The 19,353-nt window shown below is 38.5% G+C and overlaps 1 protein-coding gene across 18 annotated transcripts in view; it reads left to right on the top strand.

Moving 5' to 3' along the window:
• Positions 1–19,353, top strand: part of SYNE1 (spectrin repeat containing nuclear envelope protein 1) — a 546,282-nt gene that overhangs the window by 477,517 nt on the left and 49,412 nt on the right. For 16 of the 18 annotated variants that reach the window (XM_030928648.1, XM_030928649.1, XM_030928634.1 and 13 more), the window contains 3 exons: positions 618–773; positions 9,855–10,013; positions 13,528–13,694. In XM_030928648.1, the coding sequence (XP_030784508.1) occupies positions 618–773; positions 9,855–10,013; positions 13,528–13,694 (482 nt within the window). Of the gene's footprint in view, positions 1–617; positions 774–4,305; positions 4,464–9,854; positions 10,014–13,527; positions 13,695–19,353 lie in introns of those variants that run through there. The other 2 variants (XM_030928651.1, XM_030928650.1) reach the window with 2 other exon arrangements.

Below are 19,353 nucleotides of genomic sequence, written 5' to 3' on the forward strand. Positions count from 1 at the left end.
AGTAGCAGTAGGGTTTGAGAGGATGACTCAAATTTTGAAAAAAGTTCTGTGAGTACAATGCTCTAAAACAGCATCGCATGCTACAAAGAAACCTTTTGTAAAAGAAAGAGTCATTGATGCTGCTTAAACTTCCTTGTCTTATTTTAAGAAATTGCCACAGCCACCCCAGACTTCATCAATCACCACTGGATCAGTCAACGGCCTTTCATATTGAGTCAAGACGTTCTACCAGCAAGATTATGACTTGCTGAGGCCTAAGATGGTCATTAACATTTTTTAGAAATAAAGTATTTTTAAATGAAGGTATGCAGATTGGTTTTTTTTAGACATATGCTATTGCACATTTTATCCACAATAGTATAGTGTAAATATAACTTTTATATGTACTGGGAAACCAAAACATTTGTGATTCACTTTATTGTGATATATACTTTATTTCGGCGGTCTGGAACCAAATCTGTAATATCGCCATGATATGCCTCCAGATCCCAAGTTATATATTTAAATTGAGGGCTATACAAAGGAGATTCTATCAAGAGGGGATTCAAAAACACTTCAGAAATCATTGGCAGGAGATGTCCATGGGTATTCAAGTTTTTTGTTTTTTTTTAATTTAGGAATTAGAAAATGCAGTTGGGAGCTGGACAGATGACTTGACCCAGTTGACCCTGCTGAAGGACACCCTCTCTGCCTACATCAGTGCTGATGATATCTCCATTCTTAATGAACGCATAGAGCTTCTGCAAAGGCAGTGGGAAGAACTATGCCACCAGGTAAGACAAGTTCTAAAAATGGAATTATCTTGATGATGGAAAACTGGGAGATGAATTTGAATGTCAGATGGCTTAACCCACATGTGGACCCATCCCATCATTCTTAGTATGGACAAAGGAAGAACACTGTGGTTACTACCAGAACGTTTCAGATGAATATATTTATATTTTGCCACATTTTAGAACAACTTAAACTAGATTCTTTTCCTTTCACTTTCGCTGGCTAGCATCATATTCTTAAGAGAAAGCACCATGTTATGGTTCACATTTGTGATTTTGCTGGGTGGATATACTTGAAACATGAAAAACTGTTGTTGCATTTGTAATATTAGCTAATACTGTGGAGCTGGCTTTGTACAGGGAATATTTATTATCACTCTTAATTTACTGTAGTTGTTTCCTGGTAGTTAATATTCATTTATTTTTAGTCATACTTTATTCATTTATTAAATACCTTCTATGTGCACAACATCTTAAAAAAGATTCCAGATTGACTTTAAGTTGGAAATGAAAGGGTAAGATTGGTGGAAAGGCAGCGAGAAGACATCCTAGGCAAAGAGGAATAACAGATTCAAAGGCTCATAATGAACAGACCCAAATGCCTTGAGGTTACGCTCTTCAGAAAGTGGGGCCTTGTCTGTGTTGTTACTTCTGTACCCCAGGTGCCCCTGCCTGGCACAGAATACGCTGTGATATATCTCTGTTAAATGGATCAGTCATCTTAATTATTGTGATGTTAACAAACTGTAATAAATGTCCCTACCATCAAGTTTAAACTTGATCTGAGACTAAAATCAGTCTAGGAGAATGTGTACGGTTAAGAAGAAAACCAGGCATAAACAGGTCAAAACAATGTATAAAACTGTATAAAGGACCCAGGTGCGGTGGCTCATGTCTGTCCTCCCAGCACTTTGGGAGGCCAAGGCGGGTGGATCACCTGAGGTCAGGAGTTCAAGACCAGCCTGGCCAACAAGGTGAAACCCCATCTCTACTAAAAATACAAAAATTAGCTGGGCATGGTGGTGGGCGCCTGTAATCCCAGCTACTTGGGAGGCTGAGGCAGGAGAATCGCTTGAACCCGGGAGCTGGAGGTTGCAGTGAGTTGAGATCGCGCTATTGCACTCCATCCTGGGCGACAAGAGCAAAACTCCGTCACACACACACACATACACACACACACACACAGAAAAAAACTGTATAAAGATGTAAGCAAGCTAAGGTTACTGTGGATGGCAAGGAATAAAGGAAATGTTTCTTGAGATGGATAAATTTTGAACTGAGTTTTGAGAAGGGGAGTGGAGGAGATAGATTGAGGGAAGGAAGCAAATGAACACGCTGACAAGGTGGCAGCTGGAGCAGAAGGCCTGGCTGGAAGAAGCTGCTGTGGGAAGACTGAGGAAGGGGCTGTTGAGAGGGGACTTTTATGTCCCTACTTTTTTTTTTTTTTTTTTTTTGAGACGGAGTCTTGCTCTGTCACCCGGGCTGGAGTGCAGTGGCCAGATCTCAGCTCACTGCAAGCTCCGCCTCCCAGGTTCACGCCATTCTCCTGCCTCAGCCTCCCGAGTAGCTGGGACTACAGGCGCCCGCCACCTCGCCCGGCTAGTTTTTTGTATTTTTAGTAGAGACGGGGTTTCACTGTGTTAGCCAGGATGGTCTCGATCTCCTGACCTCGTGATCCGCCCGTCTCGGCCTCCCAAAGTGCTGGGATTACAGGCTTGAGCCACCGCGCCCGGCCGAGCAGTTTCCTATGAATGTATACTTTTTAAAAAGGGGGACACATATAAGAGATGGGTTTCACCAACATGTTAGTGGTTTGAGTTCAAAATGAATTTAGCTACTTTCACAAAGCTTCATTTTTTCAGTGAACACAATGAGACATTTACATGGAGTTACTCATAGAGGGTTGTAATGTTCATCACAACGCTTGATTCATTTCTGCATTCTTCAAACTGAAAGCAATACCTTACCATACAGTAAGTCATCCTACAATTTTGCAACGTAAAGACTTTATCATGATGTATCAAAATGAAAGATATTTGGTGGGAAACATTGTGGGAAATTATCACAGCAACCTTCAGTTACCTTTGTGAGCCCATTCATCTGTTTTTCTTAATTTTAAGAAAAGTCTAGCACTGCCTGCTCTCTTAATACTTGTTAGCATGTTGGATGAATTGGATTAGACCAGATATATTGCTTTAGCTAAATGATGCCTATGAAGCCTTCAGAGAGATATTTTAGAGATTGGATCCTATTTGCTTCAAACCTGCCATTAACTTCCCTCCCCAAAGACCTGGATTATGCCACTCTTCCTGCCGACACTGTTTCTTCCCTTCTAATTTTCTCCTTCTCCTTCTCCTTCTCCTCCTTCTCCTTCTCTTCTCCTTCTTCTTCTTCATCTTTTTGATACGGAGCTTCACTCTTATTGCCCAGGCTGGAGTGCAATGGCATGATCTCGGCTCACCGCAAACTCTGCCTCCCAGGTTCAAGCCGTTTTCCTGCCTCAGCCTCCCGAGTAGCTGGGATTACAGGCATGCACCACCAGATCCTGCTAATTTTGCATTTTTAGTAGAGACGGGGTTTCTCCGTGTTGGTCAGGCTGGTCTCGAATTCCCGACCTCAGGTGAGCCGCCCACCTCAGCCTCCCAAAGTGCTGGGATGACAGACGTGAGCCACCACACCCGGGCTTCCCCTCTAATTTTCTAACCTGTTTTCTTTTACATCCTGCAACCCCTGCAATGTCATTTATGAAATTCTCGGCCCTCAGTATGTTCTTGGTCCTCTGAACTCTCATTTCTCTTTTGGTTGTGCCATAATGTGGCATTGTATTATTATTCTTTTTAATGTTTGTGACCTCATTACAAGAATATGAGGACTTTGATATGCAAAGGCCATTTCTTTGTATCTCCAGTGTCTACGGTAGCTAAGTGTTCATGATGTGTTGTTTATAATTAAGACGTTAGGGCATTTATTCTATTTCTTCGTACTTATGTTTCTCTTAGTGTAAAATAATGACAAGATTTTGAATATTTTGGAGGTTAAGAAGACTATGGTTATGCAATACTTTTTGATTTAGGAAAACCGTTTCGTAAAAATGCCGTGGAATTATTGTTATTATTAATTGCTAAGTTAGTCATTCATGTGTTGTAAAATTGTTCTTCAGACTTAGATATATCTAGACAGCTGTCTGAAAATATATTTCGAAAGCTGATGTTGATCGTGCAATATGCTGTAAATAGATTAATACCCTGCACCTGTGAGTAGACTAAGATGTTAAAAAGAAACAGCAAACGGAATACATAGTGATTTTAGAATCTTTCCATGTTGAAGTGTCTTAATGCTTGAAGCTAAAGCATACTTATCTCGTATTATTAATACTTCTCTCTGAAAAATATTATTTAAACCATTGAGAGTTTAGTCATGGGTTTGATCAAGGTGCCAGGATGTAACTCTAAGGGGGATATAGATTGGTTTCTAGTTCTTGAGTTAGTTGTTTCTGGTGAATTTCTGTCAAGTATGAAACCACAAAAGGAAATGAGCTTGCGCCTATGTCTCGTTGTAAAAGTCAAAACTTGAGTTCAACCTAACATTATCCCTACTAAGGAGCAAGTAGTCTGTTCCTATTCTGACCGAAGTAATTGACGAGGAGTCTGGAGTACCTGGGACTGGCGATGAGAATGAGGGAGAGAGGCCGTGAGTAAACATTGCAGGGCAGAGTTAATATATTAAAGTATCTGTTTTCAAGTAGATACCCCAAATGTTTTGTTGTGCCTGTGTACAGCCAGAGCTTCTACTTGTTTTTATTCCTGTTTTGGTTTGTAGATTTGTGTGTAATTCTAGCTGAAATATAAGTATATGTCATCATTGTAATTGCTCGTTGTTTTGTCAAAACATCATGGTAAAAATATTTCAACCAGAAGAGGATGTATTTCCTGTTGAGCTGCTGCACACTCTGAAGGTTTTAGCTGGTGCTTCTCAACTGTTGGCAATGCAATGTATTTGTGCCCTTGCAAAAACATAAATATGTGCTAAGCTGATAAATAATTTAACAGTTTCATTTGAATCCAAAGAAAGAGATGGTAATGTTTACTTTATATTTAGTATAATATAGTAATGTTTACTATATATTTAGTTTAATATTTAGTATATAGACTAAATATTAGATGTACAAACCAGAAGGACAATGCCATTGCCCTTATGAATGCACATCTTTTGAAAAGCATTCGGCCTTGGTTTGCACCCAGTGCTTGTAACCTCACTGTGTCTTTTTTAAGGTATAACTCCGTGGTAAGAAAATGAAAGCAACATTTTCATGGTGTGTGATAGACACTAGGGATATAATATATATTTTATGTATCTATCTATATCTATCTATCTATCTATCTATCTATCTATCTATCTATGTATAGTCCAGCTGCTTAGTGGGGATATTGAATACATGAGTGTCAAGGGAAGAAAAAAAATTTTAAACTTAATTGATGCCCTGTAGTCATGTATAATAGTACTAGTAGCTGCAGCACAGTAATGGCCAGCTGTTGTCAGGTCTTTAGTATATATATATCAGTATATATATTTAGTATATATATATATATATATATATATATATATATATCAGATATTTAGTATATATCAGTCAATGTATTTTTTTTTTCCTTTTGAGACAGAGTTTCACTCTTGATGCCCAGGCTGGAGTGCAATGGTGCGATCTTGGCTCACTGCAACCTGTACCTCCTGGGTTCAAGCAGTTCTCCTGCCTCAGCCTTCTGAGTAGCTGGGATTACAAGCACCTGCCACCATGCCCGGCTAATTTTGTATTTTTTAGTGGTGATGCGGTTTCACCATGTTGGCCAGGCTAGTCTCAAACTCCTGAGCTCAAGTGATCCGCCCGTTTCAGTCTCCCAAAGTGCTGGGATAACAGGCGTGAGCCAGTGCGCCTGGCCTTATCAGTCAATTTCTTAAATTACTCTCTTGTTTGTATCATGTTACCATATTGATAGGACAGTACTGGGGACAAAGAGACACTTGTTTACTACAGACTAATGAATTTTTGGAGCAAACATAGGAATAATTTCCAAATGAAAGGAATAAATCGTAGAGAAAATGAGGGACCTTGTCCTGGTCTTGCAGTTAGTCAGTGATGGATGAACTATTTTTGAATCTCAGCTGCCTCTGGATATTTAATCATATTTGCACCCCATATCAAACACTCAAACTTTGCTGCTCTTATCTTGTACTGATTCTAAACGAGTACCCCAAATTTGTCCAGCTTTCACATTCCTTGTCTCTGAAATGGGGATAATATTACCTACCTATGAAAGTAATAAGTAATATTTTTCTATTATGTGGCCATCCTCCCTGCAGATATTGGTGAGTAAAGGCCTAGAGTTCATTCTTGGCTTATGGCCAAGATTTGGGGGAAGTGTGAGGAGTTACTTGTTCATCTTCAGTCTGAAGGGCAGGGGTTTCGATTCTTTTTTTTTTTTTTTTTTTGTCTTCTCACTCTGTCACCCAAGCTGTAGTGCAGTGGCATGATCTTGGCTCACTGCAATCTCCACCTTCTGGGCTCAAGCGATTCTCCTGCCTCAGCCTCCCGAGTAGATGAGATTACAGATGCCTGCTACCACATCTGGCTAATTTTTGTTTTTTAGTAGAGATGGAGTTTCACTATGTTGGCCAGGCTGGTCTTGAACTCCTGGTTCCTGTGATCTGCCCACCTCGGCCTCCCAAAGTGCTGGGATTACAGGCATGTGCCACCACGCCCAGCCTTGATTCTTAGACAGTGATTACTTTGGGCAGTCCAAATACTAAAAGTATAGTTTAGTTTGGCCATCAATTGAACCAGGACTTTAATTACCAGCCAGACTCCTGACTCTTGCTGCTCTGTGTGAATGAAAGGGAAAAGGCTGTATTCACCAAAGAGTTCTCAATCTGAGAGATCCAGCAGAAGATCAGAGTGCACGCGGCCCTCAGAACTAGAGGGGTAAGGGGTGCTGGAAGGATTGTGTTCTTCGGTGCTGTTTGGGGTACAGTGTAAAGTGACAAAATTTGTCTCCAAAACTGTTAAATCTGTGTTTCCTTGGCTTTTTCCATTTCTAGTAGGACCTATCCCAAGTGAGTTCACTGCCCTTTGACTGTTCTGTATTATTCTGCCTCCAAAAACCTCAATGAGAAACTAAATTATACTAATGGGGAAATATTTAGTATGTTCACCAGTGTCACCCAACCCAGAAAATCTTTTATTTTAAAAGATCAGAATTGAATCAAAAGAATAAATCTTTTGTGGTTGCCTTTCAAAATTTATGGTAGGTTTTGGGGCTCACTCTGTAGGCAACTCACTACACCTAAGGCTGGCCTTGGGATACGTATCCTGGGCTCCTGGACTAGTTTACAAGGATGTAGAATCACAGATATTTAGGTTTGTGTTATCTGTCTAATCATTAACAGAGCCAATCCAAGGCAGAATTAATAACTAGAAAGTGTGTAATACCTTAGAAATATTTTCATTTTCACTTTAAAAAGGAAATTTGTTTGAAATACATAAAAAGTAAATGTATTAAGGAAGGAAAATGTCTTAAAACAAAGCATAGCAAAATGTTAACTGTTTGAGCCCAGGTAATATATAATGAGTGCTTACCAAACAATTCTTTCAGCTTTTCTGTGTCAGAAATGTTTTGTAATAAAATACTGGGGGTAAAATAAAATCGATAGGGACATGTTTAGTGCTGTGGAATGAATAGCGGAATAGCTAGCATTATGACAAAACTGTGGAAGGACATCTTCAAACCTTCTTACCAAATCATATTATGTTTTACCAACATGTAGTTTAGCTCAACTAGAAACATTCCTTAGTATTTCAACCAGCACTGTGAACACAAGAGTATTATAATTTGAAATCAGAAAATTTTAGAATTCTGGAAAGGATAATTCTAGACCTAGAGATAGGAAAACAAGCCCATTGTATATGTAATGTATAAGAAACTCTCAGAACTCAGTAATAAAAAGGCAATCTAATTAAAAAAGCAGACAAAGGATTTGAGTAGATAATTCTCCAAAGGAGATTTGCAAATGGCTAAGAAACGTGAAGAGTCTCAGTATTGTTAGCCTTCAGGGAAATGCAAATCAAAACCATCATCAGATACCACTTCTCATCCGTTAGGATGACTGTAGTCAAAAATGTCGGTGAAGATGTAGAGAAATTGGAATCCTACTGCTGGTGGGAATATGAAATGGGCAGCCACTTTGGAAAACAATCTATAGTGTTTCCTTATGACCGAGAGATTCTACTCCTAGATAAATACCTAAGAGAAATGAAAACATGTATTCATACAAACACTTGTGCACAAAATGTTTATAACAGCATTATTCAGAATAGGCAAAAAATGGAAACAACCCAAATAAGATGAGTTGATAAATACAATGTGGTATATTCATACAATGGAATATAGTTAGCAATAAAAGGAATGAAGTATTGACACATGCTACAATACAGATAAATCTTTATGCTAAGTGAAAGAAGTCATAGAAGACTGCATATTGTATGATTCCTTGTATATGAAATGTCCAGAACAGGCAAATCCATAGGGACAGAAGGGAGATTACTGTGAGGTAAGTGAGGAGGAGCAGTGGAATAACTGTTGATAGCTACAAGGTTTTCGTTGTGGTGGTGGTGTTGGTTGTTTGAGGCAGAGTCTTGCTCTGTCACCCAGGGTGGAACATAGTGGCACAATCTCGGCTTACTGCAACCTCTGCCTCCTGGGCTCAAGCAACTCTCCTGCCTCAGCTACCCAAGTAGCTGTGATTACAGGTGTGCACCACCATGCCTGGCTAATTTTTGTATTTTTAATAGAGACAGGGTTTCACCATGTTGGCCATGCAAGTTTCGGACTCCTGACCTCTAGTGATCCACCCGCCTTGGCCTCCCAAAGTGTTAGGATTACAGGTGTGAGCCACCACACCTGGCTTTTTTTTTTTTGGAATGATGAAAATATCCTAAAATTGATTATGATGATGATTGCACAAATGCTGTGAATATACTAAAAAGCACTAAATTGTACTTTTTTTTTTTTTTTTTTTTTTGAGACGGAGTCTTGCTCTGTCGCCCGGGCTGGAGTGCAGTGGCCGGATCTCAGCTCACTGCAAGCTCCGCCTCCCAGGTTTACGCCATTCTCCTGCCTCAGCCTCCCGAGTAGCTGGGACTACAGGCACCCGCCACCTCGCCCGGCTAGTTTTTTTGTATTTTTAGTAGAGACGGGGTTTCACCGTGTTAGCCAGGATGGTCTCGATCTCCTGACCTCATGATCCGCCCGTCTCGGCCTCCCAAAGTGCTGGGATTACAGGCTTGAGCCACCGCGCCCGGCCTAAATTGTACATTTTTAAACAGGTGATTTTGTATGATATGTGAAATATATCTTAATAAAGCTATCATGCAAAGAAAAAAAAAAGAAGGAAAAGAAACAAAAATAAATAAATAAATAATGAAAACTGCAGAGAAGTAGAGAAACTTGCCTGGAGTTCACGTGTCAGTATGGAGCTGAGCCTCAGGACACCTGCCCCCACTTCAGGCCGCTTCGCTTTGATGCTGCCCTCTCCCTCACTCTCCAGATACCCGAGGCTCATTCTTCCATCCCTTCTTTTCTTCCTTTCCTTCTTCCTTCCCTATTTTTACTCTTTTCTTTCACCTTTCTATTCTTTTTTTCTTTCTTTCCTTTGTTTTCCTCCCTTCTTTACCATCTCTCTTTCCTTTTACTTCCCTTCTTTCCTTTCTTCTTTCCCAACTCTTTTCCATTTCTTCTTTCTTTCTTACATTCACCAGTCATGTATCCTATCTATCCTGAACCAACTGTGTGAAGTTGCATTATCCAGAACCTTTAATAAGCTAATGTGTATGTGAACCTTCAGGAAACAACTGGAGGATTCAGTGTCTCCCACTTGTATAATAGCAAGTCCTGGACTTCAGGAAACAGTGGGCTAAAAAGATGTATGACTATCATTCATTTTAGTCCTAGTTTATTTGCTATTTTCCTTGGGGGTGTAGGCTTCTCTCTGATAATCATTTTGCCTATTCTCCTGTTTTAAACTTTTCAGCTCTCCTTAAGGCGGCAGCAAATAGGTGAAAGATTGAACGAATGGGCAGTCTTCAGTGAGAAGAACAAGGAACTCTGTGAGTGGTTGACTCAAATGGAAAGCAAGGTTTCTCAGAATGGAGACATTCTCATTGAAGAAATGATAGAGAAGCTCAAGAAGGTATGGAATGCATGGCTACTTAGGTTTTCATTCTTCATAAGGCTTATGTATACTTCTCACAGGTACAGAGGGTGACTTTACTCACAATTACCTTCCTGTCAAAGGAGCAGTATATTTTAAATATTTTATCTTTTTAATATAAAATAAATTTGCAGCCAGGTGCGGTGGCTCACACCTGTAATCCCAGCACTTTGGGAGGCTGAGGCAGGTGGACCATGAAGTCAGGATTCGAGACCATCCTGGCCAACATGGTGAAACCCTGTCTCTACTAAAATACAAAACATTAGCCGGGCGCAGTGGTGCTCGCCTGTAGTCCCAGCTACTCTAGAGGCTGATGCAGGGGAATCACTTGAACCTAGGAGGTGGAGATTGCAGTGAGCAGAGATCGCGCCACTGCACTCCAGCCTGGCGACAGACTGAGACTCTGTCTCAAAAAGAAAGTATCCAGCATAAAATAAACTTGCATGAAAAGACCTGCTTTACACATAAAATATATAGGATACTTGCAATTTGTGATGAAATAGAGCATCTACTATTCAGTTCAGTATTTGGGGCTCTTAGCTACCTGTTCTGTAGGAATCTTTTATATGTATTATTTTTCTTTCCTTTTTTTTTTTAGTTGCTTGTGTATTTTTGTTTGTTTGTTTTTAAAAAGGTAAAGTCACTAGAGAGAAACTGAAAGAAAAGATTCTTAAGATAAATTGAATTGACATTTTCTCTCTAAAATATGGTTTGTAGACCATAGATAGGAATTAAGAGTTTCCTGATAATTTCGGCTTCATATTATTTTAAAGGTATGTATATATTATCAAATTATTTTACATATTCATTTGGATCCAAAACATTTCTGATGTCTGTATAAAGCTGATCCAATTTACTAGCATTTTAAAATTTTTGATGATTTCCGCTGGGTGCGGTGGCTCACGCCTGTAATCCCAGCACTTTGGGAGGCAGGACAGGCGGATTACCAGAGGTCAGGAGTTCAAGACCAGCCTGACCAACACAGTGAACCCCATCTCTACTAAAACTACAAAATATTAGCCGGGCATGGTGGCACATGCCTGTAGTCCTGGCTACTCAGGGGGCTGAGGCAAGAGAATCACTTGAACCCAGGAGGCAGAGGTTGCAGTGAGCCGAGATTGTGCCACTGCGCTCCAGCCTGGGTGACAGAGTGAGACTGTCTCCAGAAGAAAAACAAAAAAAAAGAATTTGGTGATTCCAGTATTGTTTCCACAGTGTTTGTGAACAATCAGTGATTTTAATGTTATTTTAATGTGTGCTTGTCATTAGTACATATCACCATCTAATGTACAATGTATTTTTTGTATTTACTTATTCATTGTCCAAGTGGAGACCCCACTGATCTGTCAGCTTTTCAGGAGCATAGGCTTTGTCTATTTTGTTCATTGCTTTATCCCCTGCACCTGAAGCAGTACCTAACTTCTCATAAGCACTCAGCCAGTATTTACTACATCAACAAATTGTAGCTTCATTTATTCTGTAAAGAAATATAAATGGTTGTTAAGAAAAATTATTTCTATCCATATGCACACAATTCAAGACGATTTATCCATTGGATCAATCCAAATGAATAAGCATTTGTTTACTTGGTATTGTAAACCTTAAAATTCTTGACTGAGATGATACAGATTTCATTTTAGCATCTGCTCACGGTTGCCCTTTGCTAAGTTGCTGGTTGTCAGAGAATGCTATCAGTGAATGATTAATGCACTATAGGTAGTAGAGTAAAATTTGCTATAGAATAAATTTTGATTAAATTTGTCTCTATTCTCATTGCTTTTTTTACTAAATTTAGGATGTATAGATATACATCCTAAAGTATGGGAAGTCTGAGAGTGTGGGGAAAAAAACCATCTCTTTAACAATCTATAACCATAACTTAAAATTTAGAAAAATTTCAGCTTTTCATATAGATTGTATTACATTATTTGGCACAATGTTAGGAATATTATTTAAAATGTTAACTATCTACCTTGTATATTAATAACTCATGGGTTTTTTTTAAAGGGCTTATGAGTTTTCCTCTTTGTGGTGTCTCTTTTGTAAAGGAAAATAACATCAAGGTTTGGTAATTTTGGCAACATAGAAAAAGGCAGTTGTCCACTGGAAAGTACTAATAAGGTGAAGGAAAAAGAAAAAAAAAAGAAAAAGACAATTCATAAAAAAATTGAAACCAAGATATTAGTGTCTGTTGGTATTAACACTCAAAAATAGTTTGATTTTAAAGACAATTCAAGAGGATTATTTTACTATAAATACTTTTTAAGTCTTAAAGTAATTCCTTGAAAGAAACACTTCTCAATAAAATCATCTCAAATGTTTGCTGAAATATTATAATATTAATAAATGCAAATCAACGTATTGGTCTTTGAATCCCATTGTGTTGAAATAACATAAAAAGGAGGGTGGGCAGGGCTGCAGGCATGACGACAGCAGTCAGCCCCGGAATGGAATAAAATTTTGTTGGTCCCTACCATTCCTTTGGGGCCCTTTGACTTAGGTAAATGACTTGGGAGGATAGCTCTGTTACTACACTAACTTTAGAGCAAGAGAAGGTTAAAATGTTCACATTCATATAATACCCATCTTCATATGTTATTTTGCTGAGAAACTGTTTATTACATAACAGGAGCTTAAGCCAAAAATAAAAAAGTTGATCCTAAAGACTGGATCCTGTCACTGTGGCAAGAGAGTAAGAGGGTCACTGGGGATAGCAGTGGCGGTGCAGGGGAGGGGACTGTCCTTTCATGTCACTTAAATCACACTATTTCGTGCTTATCTCTTGCAAGTAGACCACATGGAGTCTGTCCTCTTTAACTCAAACAATTTAAGAGAAGCTAGCAGAGAAAGTGAGTAAATCAAGAAGGTTTGAAGCCCATGGATTCTCTATAATTAATAGTTATTATTACTGAAAGTTAATTTATCATTGATTTATTTACTGCAAAATACTGGCATTGTATAGAGGATAGCTCTTTAAAATGAAGGAACTCTTTTAAAATATTCCACACAAATAACGTAATAAACACACGCATTCACATTTACATATATATATGTATATCAATTGCATATGTATGTGTGTGTGTGCATTTCATAAGTGTCTCGGCAACTATTTGTATGAGAATTTATTCTAAGTATAACATCAAGTTAGTGTTGAGAGAAATAAGGTATAATTTCCCAATACTAAAATCCTTTAAGCTTTATCTTTTATATCTATCTTTTATTGTTTTTTAATATATATTTCAGGTAAATAGGAAGCAGCATCCTATTTATTTCGAGAACGTCTATATAAAAATTTAATCCCAACTCTGCATACATACCGAAAATAATAGGCACTACTAATACTTGTGCACATGGGCTGATGTCCACATGGTATTCCTATGCTCAAACTATTTCCAAGCAGTAGAAAACAGTAATTATCATGTTTCTAGTAGAGCCGGACTGGATGCATTAAGAGTATGCTTTCTGACCTCTGTGATTGCTATTTATTACACAGGATTATCAAGAGGAAATTGCTGTTGCTCAAGAGAACAAAATACAGCTCCAACAAATGGGAGAACGACTTGCTAAAGCCAGCCATGAAAGCAAAGCATCTGAGATTGAATACAAACTGGGAAAGGTCAACGACCGGTGGCAGCATCTCCTGGACCTCATTGCAGCCAGGTAAAGAGGACCTGAGTCAACAGGACACATGTAGGCAGCATTTTAAAGCCTTTCAGTCTGCCTTTCACCAGCCAAAGATAATCCAATAAATCAGTCTCTCTTCCTGAGTTATCTCAGCATTTTCAAAACTGTTCGTGCTCCTCTCATAATTGGCACTTTCGTTACCTTGAAAATTCTCCTCTTATTTTATAAATCTCGTGTTGTTTGTATGTAGCTTCAAGAAAGAGAGAGAGAGAGTCATATCTAAACAAAACTAATTTCCAAGAGAAAATTCTTTGTTTTAGGGCTTCATGGGTATTCAAACTCCTATCAGGAAGAAACTGCTGACCAGTATTTGTGGAGAGTGTTTTTGTCTGCAGTAGCAAAAAAAAAAAAAAAAAAAAAAAAAAAAAGATTACTAGTTGTCAAGGTATGGAAACAAATCTGATTATTGCCACTCCGCTCGGTTGTAAAAATCAGCTGCTGCGTTACAGTAATTTTGTGTTGAGCTTAGTGGTAACTATAAGCCTTTGCCTCATACCTAAGAGGAATATTATGCTCACTTTCTGTTGTAGAAGGGTCGGGTTGGGCCAGAGAGATGAAAGTCATAAAGAAAAATATATGAGGGTATTTACTAGCAATATAAAAGTCTAATATGAATGATGCACTATGTTATAAAAATGCTCTATGCTATTAATATAAAAAGGAGATGTCTTATTTTAGGTGAATTTGGCTTCATGTTGGAACTTAGGCACCCTGAGGTCAGGAAACTTCCTCCATTGTATTCACTATATATTACAAGCACTAGGAACAGTGCCTAAAATATGGATTCAATGAATACTTCAATGCCTAAATGAGTATTTGAATATTTAAGTAAATGTTCTTCATGGCAATTAGGAGAGTTGGAATGTTACAAATGGTGCCATTTGGAGTCTGTCCCACAATACACTTTTAAAATCTGGGTTTCTTTCCTTAGCCATGCTGCATAAAAGTGAACGTGAAACAATGTCCTTTGCATACCATGTGCTCACCAAAACCGCATGTGGGCGTCACAATTCTGTATGCTGATTTTGAACACATTTCATATATTTCTTTTCTATAAGAGAGTTACCAAAAAGTATCTAACTCAAGAAAGTGAGATTATCATTTATTTTAGTGACAGTGAAACAAAATGGAATAAATGTATATCAACTTTTTACTTATTTATATTTATTTATTTATTTATTTTTGAGATGGAGTCTTGCTTTGTGGCCCAGGCTGGAATGCAGTGGCACAATCTCAGCTCTGCAACCTCTGCCTCCCAGGTTCAAGCAATTCTCCTGCCTCAGCCTCTCAGTCGCTGGGATTCCAGGCGTACACTACCACACCTGGCTAATTTTTGTATTTTTAGTAGAGATGGAGTCACCACGTTGGCCAGGCTAGTCTCAAACTCCTGGCCTCAGATGAGCCACCCGCCTAGGCCTCGTGAAGTGGTGGGATTACAGGTGTGAGCCACTGCGCCCGGCGTCAGCTTTTTAAATGTTTAACCATAGCACTGATACAACTAACATTTATTGAACACTTTGCTGGTTCCAATCACCACGCTGCAGGTTTCATATGCATCTTTTCATCTGTTCACAATGTCCTTTGAGGTGACCTTATCATTATGCCCATTTTACAGATGCAGGGGCTGGGGTTGAGGCTTGTCCATCATCACGCACATGTTGCATGGCACAGCCTGTGCTCAGACTCCAAAGCCCATGTCCTGGAGCGCTGTGCCCTCCTGCCTCTCAAATTGGTGACTTCCTTTTCCCTGTTAGAGAGAAGACAGTTAAATGGAAGATAAGTTTCTGTTTTTGATCTCGACAATCTAATTTCTCAGTTCTTTGTAAAGTACTTACAATGTGACAGTGACTGTGAGAGTCAAGATAAAATGACAGAACTGAAGGAGAACTTCTCCTTTGAGAAGTTCAGGATGGGACTGGAGTAAAACAATGAGATAAGTAGGAGCTCTGGAAAAGGCACTATAAAGAGATGGAAATAACATTTTGGCTCAAATTGGTCTTGGAGTTTTGACAAATGTGTATTTTAAAATCCCAATGCTGTATTCAGTCCCACTTCTCACTCACTAAAATGATAACAAAATCTTGTTTCAGAAGAAGGAATTGAAGTCCTTCAAGCTATAAATATCCTTGTTAGGGAAACTGCCTGTTTGGTAAATATCCCCTGGGGAGTTTTTTGGTCAAATTTGACTCATAGATTGATTGACATTTCCACGTAATCCAGTTAAACTAGTTAATATTATTTTCTTACTTGTAGTGCCTCAATGATGTGGAGAGTAAGAATGCACTATGTCAAAGATATTTTAAATCAGATTTAATGTAATCTAGTCATAAGCAGCTAACTTGGTGTATGCCCAGCTATGAGCCGACATTACAGGAAATGAGTTTGCTGCTTTCTTCTTGAATTCACATTTATTTATAACATATTTTGTCTGGCTGTTCAGTGGAGAATTTTCTAGATGTTAACTGTTCACTTTGCCAAAAGACATATTAATAAATTTGAATCAATTACATGTTTATAAGGTACCCATGCTTCTCACTGTAGTCACTTATATAATACTAATTTTTGTTTCCTCTTACATAAAGCCTCAGAATTTCCAGATAAAATTCCACAAGGGATTTTTGTATATATGTTGCCTGTTTCTAATTGCCTCCTTCCAAATTAGACTAGATGAGGCACTAATCATTGAGCCATCCTGCAGTTTAACACCACTTTAGAGTCACAGTCTGTCTTGCAGCTTCTCCTGAAAGACACCCAGCCGTCACATCTGCATTCTATTCCTTTGTTTATTGGTGCTTCATTAGTGCACAGACTGGATGCATGTCTTCCACACCCATCCTCAACTGTGAACTGCCAGCTGAAGTATTAGGTTTCTGTGATTCAGTCCATTCACCACTCTTCCCTCTTCCAGCGCTGATGCACTAAAGCAAAATATAACCCAGTGTATGCCTTTCGACATTTCTGTGCTGTGTTGGTGCTCTTGTGAGAATGGAGAGGTTATTTTTGAAGATGATAATATTTTTAGGTGAACATCTCAGCTAATAGAAACATGAGCTATGTCTTTAATATTCAATCACAGAAGCGAAAAAAAGAAAGCAAAAGATTTACTGATAACAAACCTACTACATACATAAAAAGAGAACGCATAATTTAGAGTCCACTTGACATCGCCATCAGATTAGCTTAGATTACTCTGAGAACGAAATAGATGTGCTTTGTACTGAGTTTTTAAATTGTGTTGTCAAGCATTGTCAGTTTTTTAGGGCAACAAAAGTTGTTCAGTTACTTTTAGGGCTCAGTGGATAATGTTCTAGTATGCTTTGCATACTTTCTAGATCTTCTCTGTGTAATACAGCAGTCACTAGCTACAGATGGCTATTTACATTACAGAATATTTAAATTAACTGAAATGGAATAAAATTAAATTACTCCTTAATTTTAATTATGGTCAGTTGCACAGGCCACATTTTAAGTGGTCGGTAACCACATGAGGCTAGTGGCTACCTTATTGGACCCTGTAAAATGCAGAACATTTTTATCCTCTCAGAAAGTTCTGTTGTTCAGCAGTGGCCTAGATAATTAAAAGTACCTCTGAGCCATTGGCTTTTATTAAAAGTCAGCATAAGAAACTGTCATTGTTGACACATGACTCTAATTTCTGTAAAACTGCCTTTAAGAATACTGGCTCTCATTTTTCAATGAATCCTGTGCAGAATATCCACATAGCAATTTCTCTAGCTCTCAGGACTAAAAGGAAATCTGTCTTTTAGTATTAATTCTTCAGTGCTTCTTATCACAGACAATGGATTGTGTAACATTTCTCATCTTAGCATCTAGGAAGGTCAAATTCAACTTGTTTACTCTGTTGTGATGATTTGGGAGCAGGGAAGTGGGTAACTGGACCTTGTAATAGAGAAAATTCTTTTTCTCTCTGCTAAACCTAAATCCCTATCACCAAGGCAAAAGCATACTTTAGTTATTTGGCTCTTATCTTTTTGTTTTTTTTTTTTCAATAGCAGCTTTTTTGGGGATATAATCCACATGCCATATAACTTACCTATCTAAAGCATGTAATTCAGTGAGTTTAGCATATTTATAAAGCTGTGTGTATATTACTCTAATCAATTTTAAAGCACTTTCATCAGTCCCAAATAAAAACAGTTACCCATTAGCTGTCACTCATTTTTCCCTCTTCTTCCTTCCCCACTTCTCCCAGCCCTAGGAAACCACTAATCTACTTTCTGTTTCTACATGTGTACCTGTTCTGAATAGTTCATATACATAGATCATATAATATGTGGCCTTTTGTGACTGGTTGTTTTTAATCTCTATATTTATTATAATTGCCTCAACATTTTGTAGGAGTAGAAACAAACAATTTTTTAAAATTATTGAATGCCTACTGTATATGAAGTACTATGCTTCTTGCTGTAGGGCAGAGGTTGGCAAATGTTTTCTATAGAGGACCAGATAGTAAATATTTTTAGTTTTGTGGGCCAAATAGTCTCTGTTACTATTAGCATGTTGTTATAGAGTGAAAGCAGCCATAGAAAATCTGTAAATAGAAAACCATGGCAGTGCTCCAACAAAATTTTATTTACCAAAACAGGTGACCTGCTCTAGGGTTATAAAGATGAGAAAGAAAATGGTCCCTAACCAAATAAGTGTCATAATGCAAGTACACAAGGGTTCCTCACTGCAGGGCCTCTTCCTTTCTATTCTCTCTTCCTGGGCATTCTCTTGCCTGCCCCTGGCCTGGCCAGCTCCTGATTGTTCTTCGTGTTTTTTCCTTCTCTCCAGGTTAGATCAGATTCTTCTTATCGGCTCAGTAGGCTTCTCCTTCATAGCATTTCCCTGAACTATGTGAAATCTTGTGTGATCAGTCATTTTAAGCCAGTTTTCTCTACTAAAATGTAAGTGTGTCTAACTTTGATCACCATAGTAATCCCATCTCCTGACCTTGTTCTTTGCACATAGCAATCACTCCAGTATTTACTGAGTTTCTCAAATCTAAGCCACAGGGTGGAAAGTGTATGCACACAAATGAGAGCATACACAAAGCAAAGCATTGGCTTCGGTCTTCAGCTGCCTGAGTCATAGTGTGATTCTGCTTCACCAACTTGCTTATCTTCTCAGCACCTTGGTTACCACATGTATGAAATGAGCATCATAATAGTAGCTAGCTCAGAAGAATGATTAGAAGAACTACATGAAATGGGACCTGTAAACCATTATATTAGTCCATTTTCATGCTGCTGATAAAGACATACTCGAGACTGAGTAATTTATAAAGAAAAAGAGGTTTAATGGACTCACAGTTCCACATGACTGGGGAGGCCTCACAATCATGGTGGAAGGTGAAAGGCACATCTTACATGGTGGCAGACAAGAGAGAATGAAAGCCAGGCAAAATGGGAAACCCCTTATAAAATCATCACATTTCATGAGATTTACTCACTACCACAAGAATAGTCTGGGGGAGACCACCCCCATGATTCAGTTATCTCCCATCAGGTCTCTTCCACAATGCATGGGAATTATGGGAGCTACAATTCAAGATGAGATTTGGGTGGTGACACAGTTAAACCATATCAACTGCTAAGCATAGAATATGTTCAATAAAGGCCAGCTGTCATCT

The sequence above is a fragment of the Rhinopithecus roxellana genome, chromosome 4 (assembly GCF_007565055.1).
Source record: "Rhinopithecus roxellana isolate Shanxi Qingling chromosome 4, ASM756505v1, whole genome shotgun sequence".
Classification (NCBI taxonomy): domain Eukaryota; kingdom Metazoa; phylum Chordata; class Mammalia; order Primates; family Cercopithecidae; genus Rhinopithecus; species Rhinopithecus roxellana.